General features: G+C 48.7%; 1 protein-coding gene across 2 annotated transcripts; it reads right to left on the minus strand.

Annotated features, from left to right (window-relative positions):
* Nucleotides 1–3724: 3724 nt before the first annotated feature.
* On the minus strand, nucleotides 3725–18439 carry LOC309360222 (uncharacterized protein). Of its 2 annotated transcripts, XM_081894874.1 has the most exons (6): nucleotides 18324–18439; nucleotides 17293–17343; nucleotides 8905–8964; nucleotides 8287–8400; nucleotides 5163–5586; nucleotides 3725–3844 (listed from the first exon to the last, which is right to left on the minus strand). In XM_081894874.1, exons 1-5 carry the CDS (start codon nucleotides 18367–18369, stop codon nucleotides 5204–5206), a joined length of 654 nt encoding a protein of 217 aa, XP_081751000.1. In that variant the 5' UTR covers nucleotides 18370–18439; the 3' UTR covers nucleotides 3725–3844; nucleotides 5163–5203. The 2 variants fall into 2 exon arrangements, with proteins under 2 accessions (XP_081751000.1, XP_081751001.1); XM_081894875.1 differs by lacking the exon at nucleotides 8905–8964.
* Nucleotides 18440–19048: the final 609 nt, after the last annotated feature.

The raw sequence follows: 19048 nt of genomic DNA on the forward strand, positions 1-19048 counted from the left end.
GACAGGAGTGCCTGGCGTGCTCTGGTCCAGGGGGTCACGAAGAGTCGGACACAACTAAACGACTAAACAACAACAACAATCAAATCTAGCTGGATTTTTGGCTGCGTACATTTGGTCCCCCACCCTGCACTCAGTTCACCCTGCACACCCTGGGAACAGCTTTGACTGGCCGGCTAATCAGATGAGGGTAGCCGATGGGTCTCAAACCCTGAGTGAGTTAGGGATTTCCCCTGCAGGCTCCAGTGGATTCAGTGAACAAGACCAATAGTGGGTCCAATGGTCAAGAAGGCAGTGCTTGCATGTGCTGTAAAGGGCAGATGGGGCTCGTCAGTTTGGAAAGGTAGCACATCTAGGAGAAATAAAACTACGAGGAGTAAACCTACACAAAACCAGAGTCCCTAAGATGGTTGGACAGCACTTTGTAAGCCTCCTTCCGGCAATCCCTGCAGCCACACAGATGCCAACCATATTGCTCTGCTTTCCTTTGGACCACATCAGCAAGGCTGAGACAGGGGTCTTGTCATTTGGGTGGTCCAGGACTGCCATACACACTGCCCAAATTTGCACCCCAGGGAGGTCACTTTGGCATAGCTGTCAACTTACAGATTTGAAAATAAGGGACCAGCAGCCTCGAAAATAAGGGATCAGCAGCCAAAATAAGGGATTTTAGTCAACCAGCTGAAATACAAAGTTAAAATGGACTAGATAATTTGGGAGAGCAGAGCCGGTTTTTAGCCTCTCATTTCCAGAGGTTGTTGCTCAAGACACCAGCTGATGAAACTACAAGCAGCAACCACTTTCGTGCAAAACAAAGTCTAAGCCAGTGTTTCCCAACCTTTTTTGGGCAAAGGCACACTTGTTTGATGAAAAAAATATCGAGGCACACCACCATTACAGCCCCGTGACGTCAGCGCGCAGCGTCACGCCGGGAGGGACGCACGAAAGTGTAACTTTCAATTTTTTTCCCTCCCCCTTGCCGGGGAACCTCCAAGCTTTGGGGGGTGGGGGGGGGAGGAGGCAGCAAAGCGAGGGACCGAGGGACCCTAACCCTAACCCTAACCCTCACCGATCACCCGGGAAAGCATGCGAACGAGGAGCCCCCGTGTCCTGCTCCCGGCAGCGGACGGCACAAAGCGAGGAGGCCTGGACAAGGCAGCACGCTCCCCGCTCTCGCTCCATCGGGGCTTTTCTCCTCCAGGCCGCTTTCGAAGTCCCCTTCTCCGCTCCCAAGAGCCGGAGCCGCTGCTTCCAGGCCCTGTCCGAGCCCCGACTTGTGGCCTCACTTCGAGGAGCGCCTGTTGCTGGGGACGGGGCTGCATCCCCCACAGCCGCCGCCTCGCTTCCTTCCAGGAGACCCGACGGCTCCCCCTCTCCCGCTCGCCCTCCTGCGCCCGCAGCAGACCGAGACCTCCCCGCCCCCGCCCGGCTCGGCCCTACCTGGGCGCCTCCAAGCCCGGCCGGCTCCGCGTCGCGCTCCACGCCGGGCAGATGCAGCAGGGGCTGCGCGGGGGCGCGCGGCGGCCCGGCTGAGCGCGCCCCGGAGCTGCCGCGCCGTCGCTCGCGAGTCCCTCCGAGAGCCCGCGGGACTGACTCCGGAGTCGCGAGGCGGCGCGTCGCCCAGGGAAGGGGCGGCTTCCCACAAGCACGACGACCGAAAAGAGCCCAGCAGAGCGCGCGCCCCGGAGGACTTGGGGGGGTCTGTAGGGCATCAGTGGCCCCCAGAATTCTGCCCGCCCCTCACCCCATTTGATCCAGATTTACCCTCTGGGGAGAGCGAGCCCCGGCCCAGCAGGGGGCGCCCTCGCTCCGTCCTCCGGGAAGCAAACGCCCTCGCCCGCCTCCCTCCAGGCAACATCTCGCGGCACACCAGGCAACATCTCGCGGCACACTAGTGTGCCGCGGAACACCGGTTGGGAAACACTGGTCTAAGCTACAAAGATGCAGCTGCAGTTCTGTATCTTTTCTCTCGTGCTCCATCTTCAGCTTTCAGTTCCATCAGGCGGGGTGGGAGGAAGAGAGGGGGGGGGAAATAGCGCCTGAAGTAAACCCGCAGATCAGACCATCTATGCTACTCTACCACTACAAATCTATGGGAGAAACGCTTGCAGTCCTTCCTCCACTTTCCCCCTCCGGAGAGGGGTGGGCCGGGCAGCCAAGCAACACAGTTGGAGCCTCCCTCCTCCCTGGCTGGCAGGGAGGGAGGGAGAGAAGCTGCTTCCTTAGAAACCTGGGAAATTTAAGGGACATTATCAATAAGGGACAGCAGCGGGACACGGCGCTGGGATAAGGGAGTTTCCCACCAAATAAGGGACGGTTGACAGCTTTGGTGCCGCTATGCACTTTGGTGCAGCTATGCACTTTGGTGTGGCAGTTTGATGTCACCCCCAAAAGTGCACTCCATTGTCTCTGGAGACTGACGAATGCCCGCAACAACACCACATTCCTGTTTACTCTGGCTCCAGTGCGCTCCCACCACTGGTGTTTGAAGCCAGGGGCACATAGCATTAGCTACAATCCATAGGTATCTTGTAACTTCTTGAGAAATATTCCTGTCTAATGTGTTTCCCCTCCAAACCAGCTTCCATCCGGTTTGAAAACAGAAGCTACGGTTAAGCTGAGATGTGTACATTTCAGATAGTCATTGCACATACTCTTGACGACAGCTCTGGTGAATAGGAGCTGGGTAGGTGGGTGTGTTTGCATGCGCAATAAATTGAGTAATGAGCATCAGGAGAAGACATCCCCACCCACTTTTCTGGTGTATACAGCGACATAAGAATGTGACTCGAATCGCAGCAAGGAGAACCAACCTCTCCGTGTTTCAAGCTGTTAGTGTGTACTTAGCCTTGAGGAGGACACAACAGGCTTGTGCCCTGCCAGCCCGAGCCGCTTTTGTGGGTGCCCTTCAAAGGAGTTAGCCAACCAGGCTCCCCACTGCATGGCCGGGCAAACGGCACAGCATGGCCCCACTTGGCTCCAGTGGGCGGGGGTCACTCTAGCAGTGTGCACAGCCCCCATGGCACACCAACCCACCCCGGGCACCAGCAAGAAATGCTCCACCATTGTTTTCTGGTAGTGTCCAAACCACCCTCCCATGCTGCTTTTGTTATGATTCATGTTTTCCATAGCATCATAGTTATCTCCCGCTTGGACTACTGCAATGCGCTCTATGTGGGGCTACCTTTGAAGGTGACCCGGAAACTACAACTAATCCAGAATGCAGCAGCTAGACTGGTGACTGGGAGCGGCCACCGAGACCACATAACACCGGTCTTGAAAGACCTACATTGGCTCCCAGTACGTTTCCGAGCACAGTTCAAAGTGTTGGTGTTGACCTTTAAAGCCCTAAACGGCCTCGGCCCAGTATACCTGAAGGAGCGTCTCCACCCCCATCGTTCTGCCAGGACACTAAGGTCCAGTGCCAAGGGCCTTCTGGCGGTTCCCTCATTGCGAGAAGCAAAGCTACAGGGAACCAGGCAGAGGGCCTTCTCGGTAGTGGCGCCCGCCCTGTGGTATGCCCTCCCATCATATGTCAAAGAGATAAACAACTACCTGACATTCAGAAGACATCTTAAGGCAGCCCTGCTCAGGGAAGTTTTTAATGTGTGACATCTTAGTGTATTTTTGGTCTTTGTGGACGCCGCCCATAGTGGCTGGGGAAACAAATAATAAATGATCATACACGGCTTGAAAGTCAGTTGATAATGCTTCTTTTTTAATCTGGTTAGTTTTTTTGTTTTTTGTTTTGCTTTTGGAGGAAGCCAATTAAACCTGAAAGGGTGCAGAATTTATTCAGCCGGTCCCACTTGTGGTTGTCAGTCCTGCTGTGACGTCTATTCGAGTTCTGCGGGGGAGAAATGAAACAGGCGCTTTAAGTGGGGCTGGGGGCTCCACCTGGTGTTCAAAGAGCTAGCAAGCAAGTTCTTGGAGAATGGAGCCTCTCTCCGGGCCAAGCAAGAGACACAAGCAGTGCAAAAGCTGGTCTCCCACCTTTTCGTCAACAAAACTAGAATTATAATTAACTTGAATACTGCTTATATGCCCAAATGGTCAAAACACACTTCCCACCTCCCACTCCACTGTTTCAGGAAGGGTAGGTGGGGGAATGCAGAATACAGTGGTACCTTGGTACTCAAACGCCTTGGTTCCCAAATGCTGAAAACCCGGAAGTAAGTGTTCCGGTTTTCGAACCTATTTCAGAAGCTGAACATCTGATGCGGCTGTTGGCTATTGTTTCTGGGTGCACCTGCACCAATCAGAAGCTGTGCCTTGGTTTTTGAACATTTTGGAAGTCAAACAGACTTCCAGAATGGATTAAGTTTGGCGCTCTTGTTTTTGCTATTTATTTTGCATTTTTGTTTTTGTAGCTTTTTTGGTTAATTTGTTTTTGTAATTGTGTGGAACCCAGTTCAGCTACTTACTGAGTGAGTGAGTGAGTGAGTGAGTGAGTGAGTGACTGCAGAAATGGATAAAAGCCCATCATCCAAACAATTATCAGTGTAGGTAAGAAAAAGAATTACCGTATTTTTTGCTCTATAAGACTCACTTTTTCCCTCCTAAAAAGTAAGGGGAAATGTGTGTGCATTTTATGGAGCGAATGCAGGCTGCACAGCTATCCCAGAAGCCAGAACAGCAAGAGGGATCACTGCTTTCGCTGCGCAGCGATCCCTCTTGTTGTTCTGGCTTCTGAGATTCAGAATATTTTTTGTCTTGTTTTCCTCCTCCAAAAACTAGGTGCATTTTATGTTCTGGTGCGTCTTATAGAGCGAAAAACACAGTAATTTTGATTTTTATCATCTACAATATTGTCTTACTTATTTTATGGTATAGTACATTGATTATTGCTTTCATTTTATGGATCGATGGTCTCGTTAGATAATAAAACTCATGTTAAATTGCTGTTTTGGGGGTTGTTTTTAAAAGTCTGGAACGGATTGATCCTTTTTGCATTACTTTCTATGGGAAAGCGCGTCTTTGTTTTGGAATGCTTTGGTTTTGGAATGGACTTCAGGAAAGGGTTTAGTTTGAGAACCAAGGTACCACTGTACCACAATATCAGAGTATTAATAGATATTATTTTCAGCAGGTTAGGCACAACATGGCTGCCAGTTTTGACATGGTGAACATGGAACTGGTGCAGAGCAATGCAGGATGCTACTTACCACAGATGGGACTTTGGAACAAGCATCAGAGTTTAAGACACTTATTCCCCAAGGTTGTTTCCTTGCAGCATGGGTACGGGTCTCACACACCTCCTCCCACAGCGGGAAATATGGCAACACTTCAGATCATCGGGGCAGTCTCCATCTTCCCCACATGGTGGAGTATTGCAGAGATTCCGATGTCCCTTCTTTCCATGGTGATGGTGACCACCCCTTTTCTGCCTTCGTTCTGAGGAGCCAGACTCCTCGGAGGAGGAATGGAACTTGGGTTTCCATTCTGAGAGGACCGACTCCTCAGAAGAGGAATCATGCTTCTTGAATCCCTTTCCTTTCGGACGTGGGCCGTGGTCATGGTGCCCGTGGTGACGAGGCCGGAAATTTGGGTTTGGACACGATCCCGGCTTCCCTCCCTGGGTAATACACCCTGTTCAACAAATATATGTGTGTTAACAACCGGAAGGTCATTCCTTTTGTTAAGAAGATGAACAGCTAATGGCTTAAGAAAGATGGTTGGTGTTTTCTCATGGCGAGCTAATGGCTGAGCCATATCTCAAGATCTTTCTTCTGTATACTAGGCAACAAAGCTTAGAAAGAGACAAGCCATTCAGAGGAAGGTGCTAGATAAAGGTGTGTATTGGGATGAAGAAATAAAAGAAGGAAGTTTTATTTGTTAAAGCAACAATAACAAGCAGAAAGATGGAAAACTTTAGAGATGCAGGGTATCTTTTTCTGGAAATCTGAATCGAGGTCTTTTTCTATGTTACAGAATATAGCACTCTGCTCAGTATTTTACCTCACCTCTGCAGATTGTTATAAACTGGCATTGTAAATCATTGAGAAAGTGTCCGCCTTTGTTGGCTTTGGTTATTTCAGATAATTGTATTCTCTCTGTTTTCATGTCGTTACAAACCCCCTTGGGTGAACTTCATCCAAAAGAGTGGTGCATGAGTAATGCTACAGAGAAATAAAATCATACACTGGTAAAATACACCTGTGTGGTGTAACGGTTAGTGTGTTGGACTTGGAAATAAGAGGCCAGGGTTCACATCACCCCTCAGCCATGAGGCACACTAGGTGACCTTGGGCCAGCCACTGTCTCTCAGCCTAATCTACCGTATTTTTCACTCCATAAGACACACTTTTTTCTTCCTAAAAAGTAAGGGGAAATGTCTGTGCGTCTTATGGAGTGAATGCGTGGTCCCTGGAGCCAAATTGCTTAGGGGCAAAAAACAAATCATGCCACCCGACACACACACACCCCACTATCTCCCCCCCCTCCACCTCTTTCCCCCTTTTCTTCCCAATGTCTCAACAAATGAAACTGACTTGTAAAAATGTTACATGGAAAAATTTATATATACGAGAGAGAGACATTGCACACTTTTGTAAATCAAGAAAATCTTTAATAAAAAATAAAATAAAATAAGAAAGAGGGACGTGGGTGTTGAAACAAAGCCGCTGATCGTTTGCCGATCAGGGAGAGAGATAAGGGACTCTAGAGATAAAGGAGGCTGCCTGGGAAGGGGAGGTAAAGACAGCAAACTTGCAAAGGGGGGGGGGACAGGAAGACTAAAGCAATAAGGAGAGAAATTAGAAGAAAAGGAGGAGCAAAAAACTGCTCCAGCTAAGGAAAAGACACTAAGGCAAACAAGAGGGAAGGGAGTGTTGAAAGGAAGCAGCTGATCGGTGGGATTGGGAAAGAGATAAGGGATGCTAGCAAGGCTGCCTGGGAGTGGGGAGGTAAGAGCCGATGGATCATCAGGATTTTTACATTGGGTCACTCCAAATTCACCCCAAGTTCACCATCAGATCACATAGCATGTCCATGGCTACAGCCTGCACCAAAAAAATCATGCATTCACTGTTTCCTGGGACTGAAATGGTGCAAAAATGTGTTTACAAAGCACGGATCCACATGGATCCTCAGGATTTTTGCATTGGGTCACCCCAAATTCACCATCAGATCACATGTCTGTGACCACAGCATGACCCACAAAAATCATACATCCACTGTTTCGATCAGAATATTTTTTTGTTTGTTTTCCTCCTCTAAAAACTAGGTATGTCTTATGGTCAGGTGTGTCTTATGGAGCGAAAAATACGGTGCCTCCCAGGGATGCCATGAGTATAAAATGGGGAGAGGAGAACCCTGGACATTCCCTTGTAGGATATATATGGTAGGTGGGTGTTTTCAAGCAGCGGTAAAATCATGCATTGTGACTTGCTGTTATTTTTATCGATCCTAGTTTAGTAAACATTTATTGTTATTGTTGACAGTGGATTTCTGTTTAATTATTATTTGCTGGTATTTAATTTCAATTGACGGGATGCAGGTGGCGCTGTGGTCTAAACCACTGAGCCTTGGGCTTGCCAATCAGAAGGTCGGCGGTTCGAATCCCCACGACGGGGTGAGCTCCCATTGTTCAGTCCCAGCTCCTGCCCACCTAGCAGTTCAAAAGCACGTCAAAGTGCAAGTAGATAAATAGGTACCACTCTGGCGGGAAGGTAAACGCGTTTCCATGCGCTGCTCTGGTTCGCCAGAAGCGGCTTAGTCGTGCTGGCCACATGACCCAGAAGCTGTACGCCGGCTCCCTCTGCCAATAAAGCGAGATGAGCGCCACAAGCCTAGAGTCGTCCACGACTGGACCTAACGGTCAGGGGTTCCTTTAATTTCAATTGTGTACTATTAAATTCCAACAGATCACTGAATATATTACTTTATTTGATAACAGTTGTTCGTTTTACAGATATATTTTTATTATGGCTTTTTTTTATTGGATCAGATTGTTATAAGGTAGGCATGTCCAAAGTCCATTTTGGGGGCCTAATCTGGCCTGCCGGTCGATTTAATCTGACCCCCATGGCAGTATATGTCCTGGGGTAAAATCCTTTAAAAAGCTCAGCAACCTCTATCCTAAAAAAACAACTTCGGTCGGCCCTCACGCATATTCACTTCATCAAATCTGGCCCTCTTTGAAAAAAGTTTGGGCACCCCTGTAATATAAGGTGTGCAATCTTTGTTGTATATTTTGTTGTTTCTTCAGCTTGTAAACTGCCTTGGGTATAGTAATATAGAAAGCGGAAATGAAATGAAATGAAATGAAACTGTCAAAAAGATGCTCACCAGGTGTTGATGCTGGAGTTGTGGTCTCAACCTTTGCGGTTGTGGTCTCAACCTTTGCCGTTGTGGTCTCAACCTTTGCCGTTGTGGTCTCAACCTTTGCTGTTGTGGTCTCACCTAGAGGAACAAAGCAAATAGCAGCTGAAGTGGGGAGGCCATTTTTCTACTGAGAATATGGTCCTGGGAGGAAGAATCAACCCAACCCAGTCTAGTTTGTGTGTCAGGACCAACCTAGGCATTACTTGAGTCAGTCTCTCGATTTAAAAACAACAACAAGGAAAAGAAGCCTTGGAAGCTTCAACTGAGGCTGAGAAAGGCCAAGAGAGGGGCTGTTTAATAGTTTTGCTTCCGGGTGTTTGTCCACTCAAACTCCCCACACCCAGTTCCTTCCACAGCCACGTTGCAAAGAGAAAACAGGGTTCCTGTCTTTCTGCCTGTTGCAGCAACTGTAACATGCTGTGCGATTTTTATTGTATTTTTACAGGCAATCCCTGGACCACTAAAAATGATGCTCATGGTGGTTTGTGACCCAGGAATGCTCTAAGTCTAAGCCATTTCTCACTGCTGCCCATTCCTTTTATCGATGACATTACATGATGTAGAAGAAATGTGTGGACTCACCGCTTATCACTCCAGTAACTACGATTACAGGTGGTGTGGGTGCTGCAGGCTCATCAACATCTGGAGGAAAGGAAAGCATGAAATGGTATTCTATGAGGTTAAACAGATGAATCTGGAATAGTCCTTTCAGGGACATGAAACACTGAATTGCCTTTAAAGGTAGATTAGTAGTATTCTATATGGGAACTCTGTTCTTTAGCCACTGAGAGGTCACTTTTGCACCATCCAGATCAACAATGGTGGCCGTCCTCATTTGTATGCCTTTCTAAGTTAGTGGTTCTGATAGGTGCAAGCAAGACAAACCCTCCAAGTGTCTCTATTTTCCAGGGACGGTCTCAGATTTACATAAGCTGTCCTGGTTTCTGATTTGATCCCAGAATGTCCTGCTTTTCCTTAAAAGGTAAAGGTAAAAGGACCCCTGACCATTAGGTCCAGTCGTGGCCGACTCTGGGGTTGTGGCGCTCATCTCGCTTTGCTAGCCGAGGGAGCCAGCGTACAGCTTCCGGGTCATGTGGCCAGCATGACTAAGCCGCTTCTGGAGAACCAGAGCAGCACACCGAAATGCCGTTTACCTTCCCGCCGGAGTGGTACCTATTTATCTACTTGCACTTTGACGTGCTTTCGAACTGCTAGGTTGGCAGGAGCAAGGACCGAGCAACGGGAGCTCACCCCATCGCGGGGATTCAAACCGCCGACCTTCTGATTGGCAAGTCCTAGGCTCTGTGGTTTAACCCACAGTCCACCTGCTTTTCCTTAGGATGACCCTATTTTCATCGGAGAAATGTTGGAGGGTACAGGAGTTATGCAACCCATGAGCCAAGGAGATAAGTAAACTATACAACCTTTAGAAGACATCTGAAGGCAGCCGTGTAAAGAGAAGGTTTTTTTACTGTTTTATTGGGTTTTTATATATGTTGGAAGCCACCCAGAGTGGCTGAGGCAACCCAGTCAGATGGTCAGGGTATAAATGATAAAATTGTTATTGTTGTTGAATAGGGCGTCCCTATTTTCATCAGAGAAACATTGGAGGGTATGAGAAGAGGTCTTATCAGGAATGGAACCTTCTGTATTGGAACCCAAGACAGTACACATGTGGTTTTCTAGTCACCCATTCAGGATCAGACCCAGATCTCAGCTTCAGCAAGGTCATGACACTAGTGTGCCTTCAGACCGTACATATTGAGATGAGAGAGGTTGCTTAGGAATAGGGTTCCAATAATCCACTTCTACGTAGTTAAAGCACTGTGGAATAGCTAAAAACCTAACATTTGATGGGCTACAATCTGGTCTTAATATTAGTTTAATTGCCATGGCTTTGTATCCTAGGCATTGTGGTTTGGTGATGGAACTGAGAATTTCCTGACAGAGATCCTTGGTCCCACTGTCACAGTCCCTATCTTCCCAATAAAGATGGAAATGATTAGTGAAATAAACATTTAAGTCAAACCAGGGAGATACTCAATGGCAGAAAAATCTCAGTTCTCCCACAGCATCCCAAGGAACTAGAAAAAGCCCAGCTTGGTTTGGCTTCTAAACGTTGTTGTCACCTTAAAGTAAAATAAATGCTGTATTTTATCTCTCAGTGAGAACAGCCACCTTTTCTTTTTAAGAAGCAGTGGCTGTGTGCCTGTTAACAGCTGCAAAAGAGGCATAAATCACCAGGTGATGTTTTCTCCAGTATAGAGATGCACTGATGGTAACTGGTCTACATTTGACGCAGCTGTTAAAATGCTTACTTGTCTCCCTGAATTTTTTTTAAAAAGTTTTCTACTCCAAAAGCCTTCCTAGCCATGCATAAGGCTTCCAGTTTTGTTTTGCTTTTCCCTGGCAAGTCAACTACCTGATTAGCTTCCACCAGTAAAGCTTTTCCTATGATTGTACTGTACCTTGATACCAGGAAATGCTTCACCTGTTAAATTTCTACTGTTAAAGGTGCACATCTTCCCAAAAGAAGTTTGTAATCCCAGTGATTTTTTTCTTTAAAAAAATATGTTTAGGAATACTCTCATTTTCCTACTCATATTGAAACACTGCCCCTCAATGAGGCCAAACTTAGATTCACAAAATGTGCATACCCCTGCGTTCCTCCCCCCAGAAAAAACACTGAACAATCCCTATGCACACTTTCCAGGGATGACGCACAAACACACACTCTTTCTGAACACCCTCCAGAGATCAGCTTGTCAGATGCAGCACTGCAAGTTGGGGGGGGGGGGCACCAAAAAAAATCAGCCCAATTTTGGTGTCATGGTTCATAGAATGAATGAAGCAGAAATTAATCTCTGGCTACTCCCCAACACAACAACTACTAGCGCTTCCTTTCTCTTTAATACACTTGTGTGTGTCACACAAGTCTAGCAACACCACTGCCTGTGCCTGTTTTGGCTGATCAGGTAAAGCCCGGCCTCATTCCCAGGTGGAACAGGTGAGTCCTAAGTGGGTGGGCGGAGCCAAACATAGCTGGGGTCATAAAAGAGGCAGGCAGCAAGGGTGGGTCTCAGGGAGATTCACTTGGATGCTGTTGTACAGGAGGAGTGGGTAGGTAGGTAGCTACCTGGGAACTATGTGCTTTCCTGTGTTTACTGTAGATGAGGAATAAAGGTTCTGGGCTTGGTTTGTGAAGGGAGTCTTGGGAAACTGTGTACATGCAGCTACTCACACAGAGTCAGTTAAGGTTTGGCAGACAGCCAGAAGGCAATCTGAAGGAGTAAGTCTGCCTGGTGATAACAGAGACATGGAGACAGCTCCCTGATTGATCAAGGTCTCTCAAGGGAGTGATAATTAATGGCCTACCAATTGGAATGTGTTAGTTCAGAGTTCTGTGTGTCAGTGTAGGAGTTGTGAGTCGTGTCAGAGAGAGCTAGCTAAAGATCTGTGTTCTGTTCCTGTAAATAGTCCACTGTATATAAAAAACACCTAACAAGTTTACTCTGCTAGGTCTGGCTAAGGTCCTGCAACTAGTCAGAAAGTTGTGAAACACCAAATAGGTTTTACCAATAGGGAGAGAGAAAGGTAGATGCTTGTTTCTCTAGAGCCTTGCCTTTGGTTTGGAGCCTATGTTGTAAAGTTAAGCGAGTCTGGGGTTGGTGGGTGAAGTGTAGGTGGGCATAATGTGCCATGAGAGGAGAATGGTTTTAATGCATAAATGGCTTTCTCTGGTAGGGCTGTTGGGTAGCATGAAGCAGATGAACTGGGTAGACTTGAGTATGTGGTGAAAGACCCTCACATCTGCACCAAACTCTTAAAGCCCTCTCCACTTTATAAAAAACAGTTCTGGTCTGTCCCTCTGCCTAGGAATCCTGGGAATTGTAGTTTAAGGGTGCTGAGAGAGATCTGGTCCCTAACCCACTTGCAGAGCTACAGCTCCTAGAATTCTCTGGGGAAAGCCGGGACTATTTAAAGAGGTATAAGAGGGCTTTTGATGTATGCTGTGGCCTGGGGCCAGTGTGGATGTAAAAGTAAAAAGCCTGCATAATGAACAAACATTTGCCCCATTGTTGCCTCTTAATGGACAGTTGTTCTGTGCCCCCCACTCCTGTAGGACCCAGCAGAAATAAGCAGGAAAAATACTTCCCAGTACAGCAAGCTTAGAAAACCCCCACCTGCTGCGCCCTAGCTGCTAAAAGCTAGAAGCTTTCCTTCCCTTTTAACAAAATGGCAACCCTACATGGAGAAGAAAACTCTTTCAGAGACTCCGGGTTCCTGGTTTGTTGCTGTTAAATGCTTGTTACTGTTCAGAAGTGTAGCAGCCAATGCTTTTCCCGATAGAGATGCAATGTGTTAAGGCAAAGATTTGCACACTGTAAACGGTTGTGCTATGCAGCACTGCATCTTCAGGGATGGGCTGGGGAGACCTGGGTGTGTTGGCAGCTGAGCTGTGAAATGTATAAATGTGTTAGTATGTTGTTGCTGCTATTTCTTGACTGGGTGAAAATAGGTGTGGGAGGGTCCTGCAACGACAAGCAGTGGGCAGACCCACAACATAAGCACATTCAACACACATTGAAAGCACATGACTTGTTATACTGGCTTGAAACCAACACAGTTATTGTCCAGTTTGGGTGTTCTACAGCTCCTATTTTGAAAATATGGTGCTGGTGGTTCTTAGCGTTAAAAAATTAATAAGAAACTTTTTAAAAACACAACTTCCCTGTAAGAGTTCTTGCTTCCCCACCCGCTCACAGAACTACACTGCCCAACACCCTTAAACTCCAGTTCCCAGGCATTGGAGCCAACTCCTAGGGTATGGTTACCAGATTTTTTCCCAATGAATCCGGGGACACTTTTTTTTATGTTCCATGGCTCTACTGTGCAAATGATCAAGCATAGCAGAAACTCAACCCGCTGTCTGTCTTGTCTACCATTAATTAAAAAACCCTGCCATGCCACAATTCTTTCCTTCCATTTAGCAAGGCAAGGTTCTTGTTGTTCGTAATCTCCATGTAGGTGAAGAGCTGTCTAATTGCACAGTGTACTAGGAAACATCTGGTGAAAGGGAAGCAAGAGAACTCAAAATTTCCATATCTCCCAAATGTTTTCCTAGCCTGGTCCAGTCCTCTTTCTTAGATACTTGCGGACTAAGCAAAGAGCCACCAATGTCTCCGATTGGAAGGTTGGCCACTTTCCCCATCCACTCCTCCTTCAAGAATATGTCTTTAAAATAACACATGGTTACCAGATTATTTTTTTCAATGAATCCGGGGACACTTTTTTTTTTCTTTGAAGCTGAGTAGCAACAGGGAGTCAATAGTGGGGATGGTGAGGCAAAAGACCCTGGGCCCAAGCACACATGCATATTTTATAAAGGTGCAAAGCCCTTTTTTCACACCCTGTGAAACATAAATGCACAGGTTTTTTAAAAACTGTGCAACAGCCCGTCCGTGACTCCCAAGCCTTCCCCGATCTTCTTCCCCCTTTGTTTTGACAGATCAGGGGAGGCTCGGGAATCACGGGCGGGCGGCCATTGCCCAGGAGGGGCCAGCCTGGTAGTGCAGTTGGCTCTGGCTGGCTTCAGGAGCTGCTCGCTGCCATGGTACAGGAAAAATGGCAGGCGCCACAGCAGCGAGCAGCTCCTGAAGCCAGCCAGAGCCAACTGCGCTAACAGGCTGACTCCGGGCTGCCGAGGCTGCCGCTGCCATGTTTCCCAGGGACAGATTGCAAACCTGGGGACATTCCGGGGACGGAATTTGTCAGGGGACAGATTTGCAAATCCAGGGACTGTCCACGGGAACATCTGGTAACCCTATCCTAGGGGCTGAGGTCTCTTTGCCCCCACTAAAATATTTGAGGGGGCCGGAGGGGGCAACCAAAGTTGATGGACACTGCAATTCGAATGATGTTTGTGTGCCATGTCTTGGGGGGCTCCTCAATATTTTTGTCCAAGTTGGCCCCCCTGTTCCCAATATTCTTTGGGGGAAGTGATGTGTATGATGTGTCTCTGCCCAATGTTAGAGTTTTGCTGCAGGTACCACAAACGTCTTTTCCCTCTCTTGACACCCTGTCCACCTTCTTCCACAGCTGAGCCATGGCAACTCCATTGAGGAAGCCCACCCAGGCCTCTGGCCTGCGTTCCTCCCTGAACTCTGAGGAGTCATCGCCGGCCCACGTTCCTCCCAGCCGCCGTCGCTCGGATGCCGGTTCCACCAGAGGCCTCCAGCTTCGCAAACAGGCCTCGGCCTCATCCCTCCGCTCTGAGGGACAAGCTTGGTGCCGCCGCTCGGAATCCGTCCCCGAACCAGACCCAATCCTGCTGTCTCTGGTGCAGGCCTTGGCCCACACAGGCATCCCGCTTTCTGAAGCAGGCTTCTTCGAGGCTCTCATCGCGCGTCCGCTGGGCGTGAGGCGCTTGCTCCCATCCGTGGCCCAGCTCCACCGCAGCGTCCTCCCGGCCTTGCGGCGGCGCCACAAGTCGGGTCTCCGTCAGGTTCTCCACCGCCGCGATACTTTTGTCTTCCTTCATGAGGCGACGACAGGGGACGGGCGGGCTATCCTTGGCATCTCTGTCCTGCCTCTCGACAGGCCTGGGCAGTCTCCGCTGCTCCTGGGTGTGGAGTTCTTGGAGCAGCTGAGCCACCATTTGGTGGCCCGGGCCGTCACGGGCGTTTTGAGCGAAGGGCACGTCTTGTCTCACAGGGTGCTGGCTGTGGTCACTTCTGGGAATGCCCACATGATCCAGGCCTTTGCTGCCAACGGGATTCTGGGCACAGTGTTGCCCACTGCCCTTCACATCCCCTGCCTGGCTCACCAGCTGGAGCTCGTGATGGAGCTGTGGCCAGATAAGTTGGAAAGGCTGGTTTCTGTGCTGCACCTCCTGGAGGAGACATTCGGGAGGCGGGCTGCCCTGCGCCACCGTTATGAGCTGTTTCTGAGAGAGCGCGGCCTGGCACTCTCCCTGCCCGTTCCCAGTAGGTGGACTGGGCCAGAGGCTTGGCTGGAGAAGGCCGGCGTCATTGCAGAACATCTCCCCGTCCTGATGGAGTTTGTGGCAGCTGATGAAGAAGAGGGTGCCGCCATGGCCAAACTGCAAGCGCTCCTTGGGTCAGGCAGCGAGGAGTTGGTGGCGGAGGCTACCTTTGCAGCAGAGCACGGGGCAGTCCTCCTGAGCACGGCGCAGTTCCTGCACAAGTTGGGGGAGCCATTAGCGCACCGGGCCTATGGCGAGCTGGAGGCCTTGCGCATTGCCTTCTCTTACCACCTGGACACGGGGTTTGGGCCAAACACCAGGAGGCAGCTGGCCCTGTGCCCACCTCGCTTCGCATCACAGTTCCGCGAGGTCTTGGCTTGCAGCCTCACCCGCCTGGAGCACTTGCTCAGCTCTCACCCTGCAATGCCCACATTGAAGGCCGTGCGGGCCCTTGATCCCAAGCAGGTGGGCGCTGTGGGCTGGAGCCAGTTGCTGCAGCAGGAGCAGGCCATCCCTGGGCTGGCAGAGGTGGCAGAGGTGGAGTGGTTCCGCTACCAGCAGCTGGCACAGGCAGCTCCTGCAAATGTCTCCCTGCCTCAGTGGTGGGAGGCGCAATCTGAGCAGCTCCCCACCCTGAGCGCCCTGGCCCAACGGTACCTCTGGCTGCCACTCTGCATGCCCAAGTCCCCTTTCCTCCCAGGAGACGTACTGAGTGGAGCAGGTGTCGAGGAGGGTTTCACAGACGAGAGTGTTTGCCTGTGGCGCATGCTCAGGTATAACCGCAACCTCTGTTAGCTGGTGACTTCCACCTGTGTCTAATTCTTGCCACTGACCTTGAGTCCCTTTTTGAACAGCATTGAGAACCCAATTCACGGCTACCCAATTTCACCTCTAGAGTCACAGCCTCTATTTCTCTCTCATCCATGGAGCACTTGACTTGTTAACTGGAACAGAAGCCACAGTCTTGTACGGCAATAAAGCATTTAAGATCTGCATTGAAATGTTTTGTCCTCCTTGCTTTCTCTAAGGAGATGCTAGGAGCATCTAGTAGCTGGGATGCAATGTGGGAAACTTTGAGCATTCTCAGCAAGAGGTGGGTGCAGAAGTCCGTCCCAAAGAAGGCCCTGATCCACATCTCCCAGGAGCAATGCCACGTACCCATCGAGGAGGGTAAAAGGTCCTCAGGTTTTCCCAGTGCAATCAGAGTCATAAACAGGTAGAGTTGGAAGAGACCCTGAGAGTCATCTAGTCAAGAGTGTAGCTCAGCCTAATCCCGAAATTTCATGTATGTATTAGCCAGTTTGATTTTGAGGTACATCTAGCTATGGGCATATGGGCAGGAGAAAGTGTTGCTCCAGCGTCCATTTTTTGGGGGGGGAGGGTCTTGAGCCCACAGCTCCCATCTTTGCTTACCTGCTTCCTCTGCTAAAAAGTAAAATTGCATTTAAAGCGGCCTGAACACTGCCAAAGAAGTATTATCAGTGGGAGGCAATTAAATCATATGCAGAATTTTAAGAAGCAAAAATCTAGGTATCCAAAAGAATTTTTAAAAATCCTCCCAAATTTGGATTTATTGCAACAAGGGGAAAATACTGGAATGTCTGGGGCTAATGATGCAATGTCCTATAACCTCTCCACAAGCTTTGTGCAAAGATTTTTTATTTCTCTTTTCCCCCCATTGCTGTTCGTTTTTGGTAATCATGCTGACAACATCATTAAAATTGGTTGGTTTGGGGTTTTTTTTAAAGTCATCCAGCTTATTGGAACAGCACAATATTCTTCCCTTTTTTAATCACCTTCTACCAGCCGCAGGGAGATTCCCTCTCTCTACCCTGCTTCCAACTAAGATGCTGCTTCAGTTGCCAGCTGACCTGGGCCTATGGAGCTCAAAGGGGAGATTCCTGGTCACATCCATTGGCCAGGGGAGTAAGCAGACTCTGTGTGTGTCCCTGTCCCTGTGCATAAATTGTAGAATTTTGTATTACCTCCTCCCAAGTCTTCTGTCTTATCCTCTGGTAGCAAGTCAGGATATACACCTGCAAAACAAAGGAATAAATAGCATCTTACTTCACCACTGCTGTTCCTGTGCTGGCCTGGATGTAGTCATTGTATATTGACGCAGCTGCTCAATTTTGGGGGGACGGGGTGGCAGCTGTTATTCTCTCTCACCTCCCTGCCCTGCCAAATGCAGGACGCATTTTTGTCTTTTAAAAAAAGAATAAAGCTTTCTCACTGAGTGGCATGCTTAGTTCAAAGATAAAAGGGTAATTAGGCAAGGGCGAAACTAGGCTTTATTTCATCCAGGTTGGGGACGCAGTTTGGCACCCCCTTCCTTGCACACACATTTGTGTAAAAAAGGTAAAGGACCCCTGGATGGTTAAGTCCAGTCAAAGGCGACTATGGGGTTGCAGCACTCGTCTCGCTTTCAGGCTGAGGGAGCCGGCATTTGTCCACATCCAGCTTTCCGGGTCATGTGGCCAGCATGACTAAACCACTTCTGGCACAATGGAACACCGTGACAGAAACCAGAGAGCACAGAAATGCCATTTACCTTCCCGCCGCAGCGGTACCTATTTATCTACTTGCACTGGTATGCTTTCAAATGGCTAGGTTGGCAGAAACTGGGATAGAGCAACAGAGACTCATTCCGTCATGTGAATTTGAACTGCCAACCTTCTGATCCACAAGCCCAAGAGGCTCAGTGGTTTAGACCACAGCACCACCCACATTTGTGTACACACATGTGCATACCCATGTGTTCTACCTGTGATTGCCATATCCCTTGAAAATTATCTGCTGAATCTATAAATCTCCTCCACTTAAAGCCTTGTGACTGAGGTGAGATACAGGTTTTGACCAGTGGTCTTCGACCTGTGATAGCCCTTTCATACATGCTAACCATCACTTGCCACTAAGCAATAATGTGCCAGTTACATGTGTTATTTTCAAGTGCTGAACAAGGTCTGCATGAACCAGCCCTCTGGTCCCTGAAGCGCCACTAATTCTACGGACTTACCTGCAACTAAGAGCAGGAAAGACGCTAGGAACAGAATCCTGGCCATCTTGAAGGGGAGCAGGAGTTTCTCTAGCTCTCTGCATCAGTTCCATTTCTTTATATATGCATCGCACGCAATGGTTGAGGCAACACCCTCTGACATTAAGCATCTGTTTAATTGCATCATTAGTGGAAGGTCGTCTCTCTGCATCGCTGCGTCTTATTTCCATCTGCTCACCTGGCAAATGGTCTATAATCCTGTGATGTTCCTGGCATGATGGACAATGGTTTCAGGTGTTGCAGCAAGGTACAAACTGTTCATTAAAATCAAATCATAGCAGGGTCATTGGCCCTCTGGCAGGACTGCTTGCTCAAAGGTCAGTTATTTTGGATCAAGTGGTAAATTATTCCTTGTTTCTCTGGCACACAGCTAAGGGATCCCCAAGCCACAGTAATTAACAGACGCCAGTTCTAGGTTCCATATGTGTGGCACAGTGATTTAATTACGATAATTGCCCTTGGCTTCTGCCTTAACTCGGGGCATGGGTTCAAATCCAGATTCCAGCGGATGTGGGACAAATCGTAGCTTGCAGGTGCGTGCATAATACCTCTGGTATCTCCAGTATAAAGAGATAAATATGAAGCCACACTGCTTGTCCCTGAAGTCAGAGATGGGGGACCTGTAGCTCCCCAGCTGTTGCTGAACCAAAACTCCCCTCATCCCTGACTATTGGCCATGCTGACTG

Source organism: Podarcis melisellensis (genome assembly GCF_964234715.1).
Source record: "Podarcis melisellensis genome assembly, chromosome: 17".
In the NCBI taxonomy this organism is placed as follows: domain Eukaryota; kingdom Metazoa; phylum Chordata; class Lepidosauria; order Squamata; family Lacertidae; genus Podarcis; species Podarcis melisellensis.

Bases quoted from the DNA above. Each gene is read 5' to 3' on its own strand.
- LOC309360222 (XM_081894874.1), bottom strand. From the start codon at position 18,369: ATGGCCAGGATTCTGTTCCTAGCGTCTTTCCTGCTCTTAGTTGCAG. The intron at 8,965-17,292 runs GTAATACAAAAT...CCTTTCCTCCAG, and splicing joins GACAGAAGACTTGGGAGGAG to ATGTTGATGAGCCTGCAGCA. The intron at 5,587-8,286 runs GTGAGCATCTTT...TTTGTTGAACAG, and splicing joins AACTCCAGCATCAACACCTG to GGTGTATTACCCAGGGAGGG.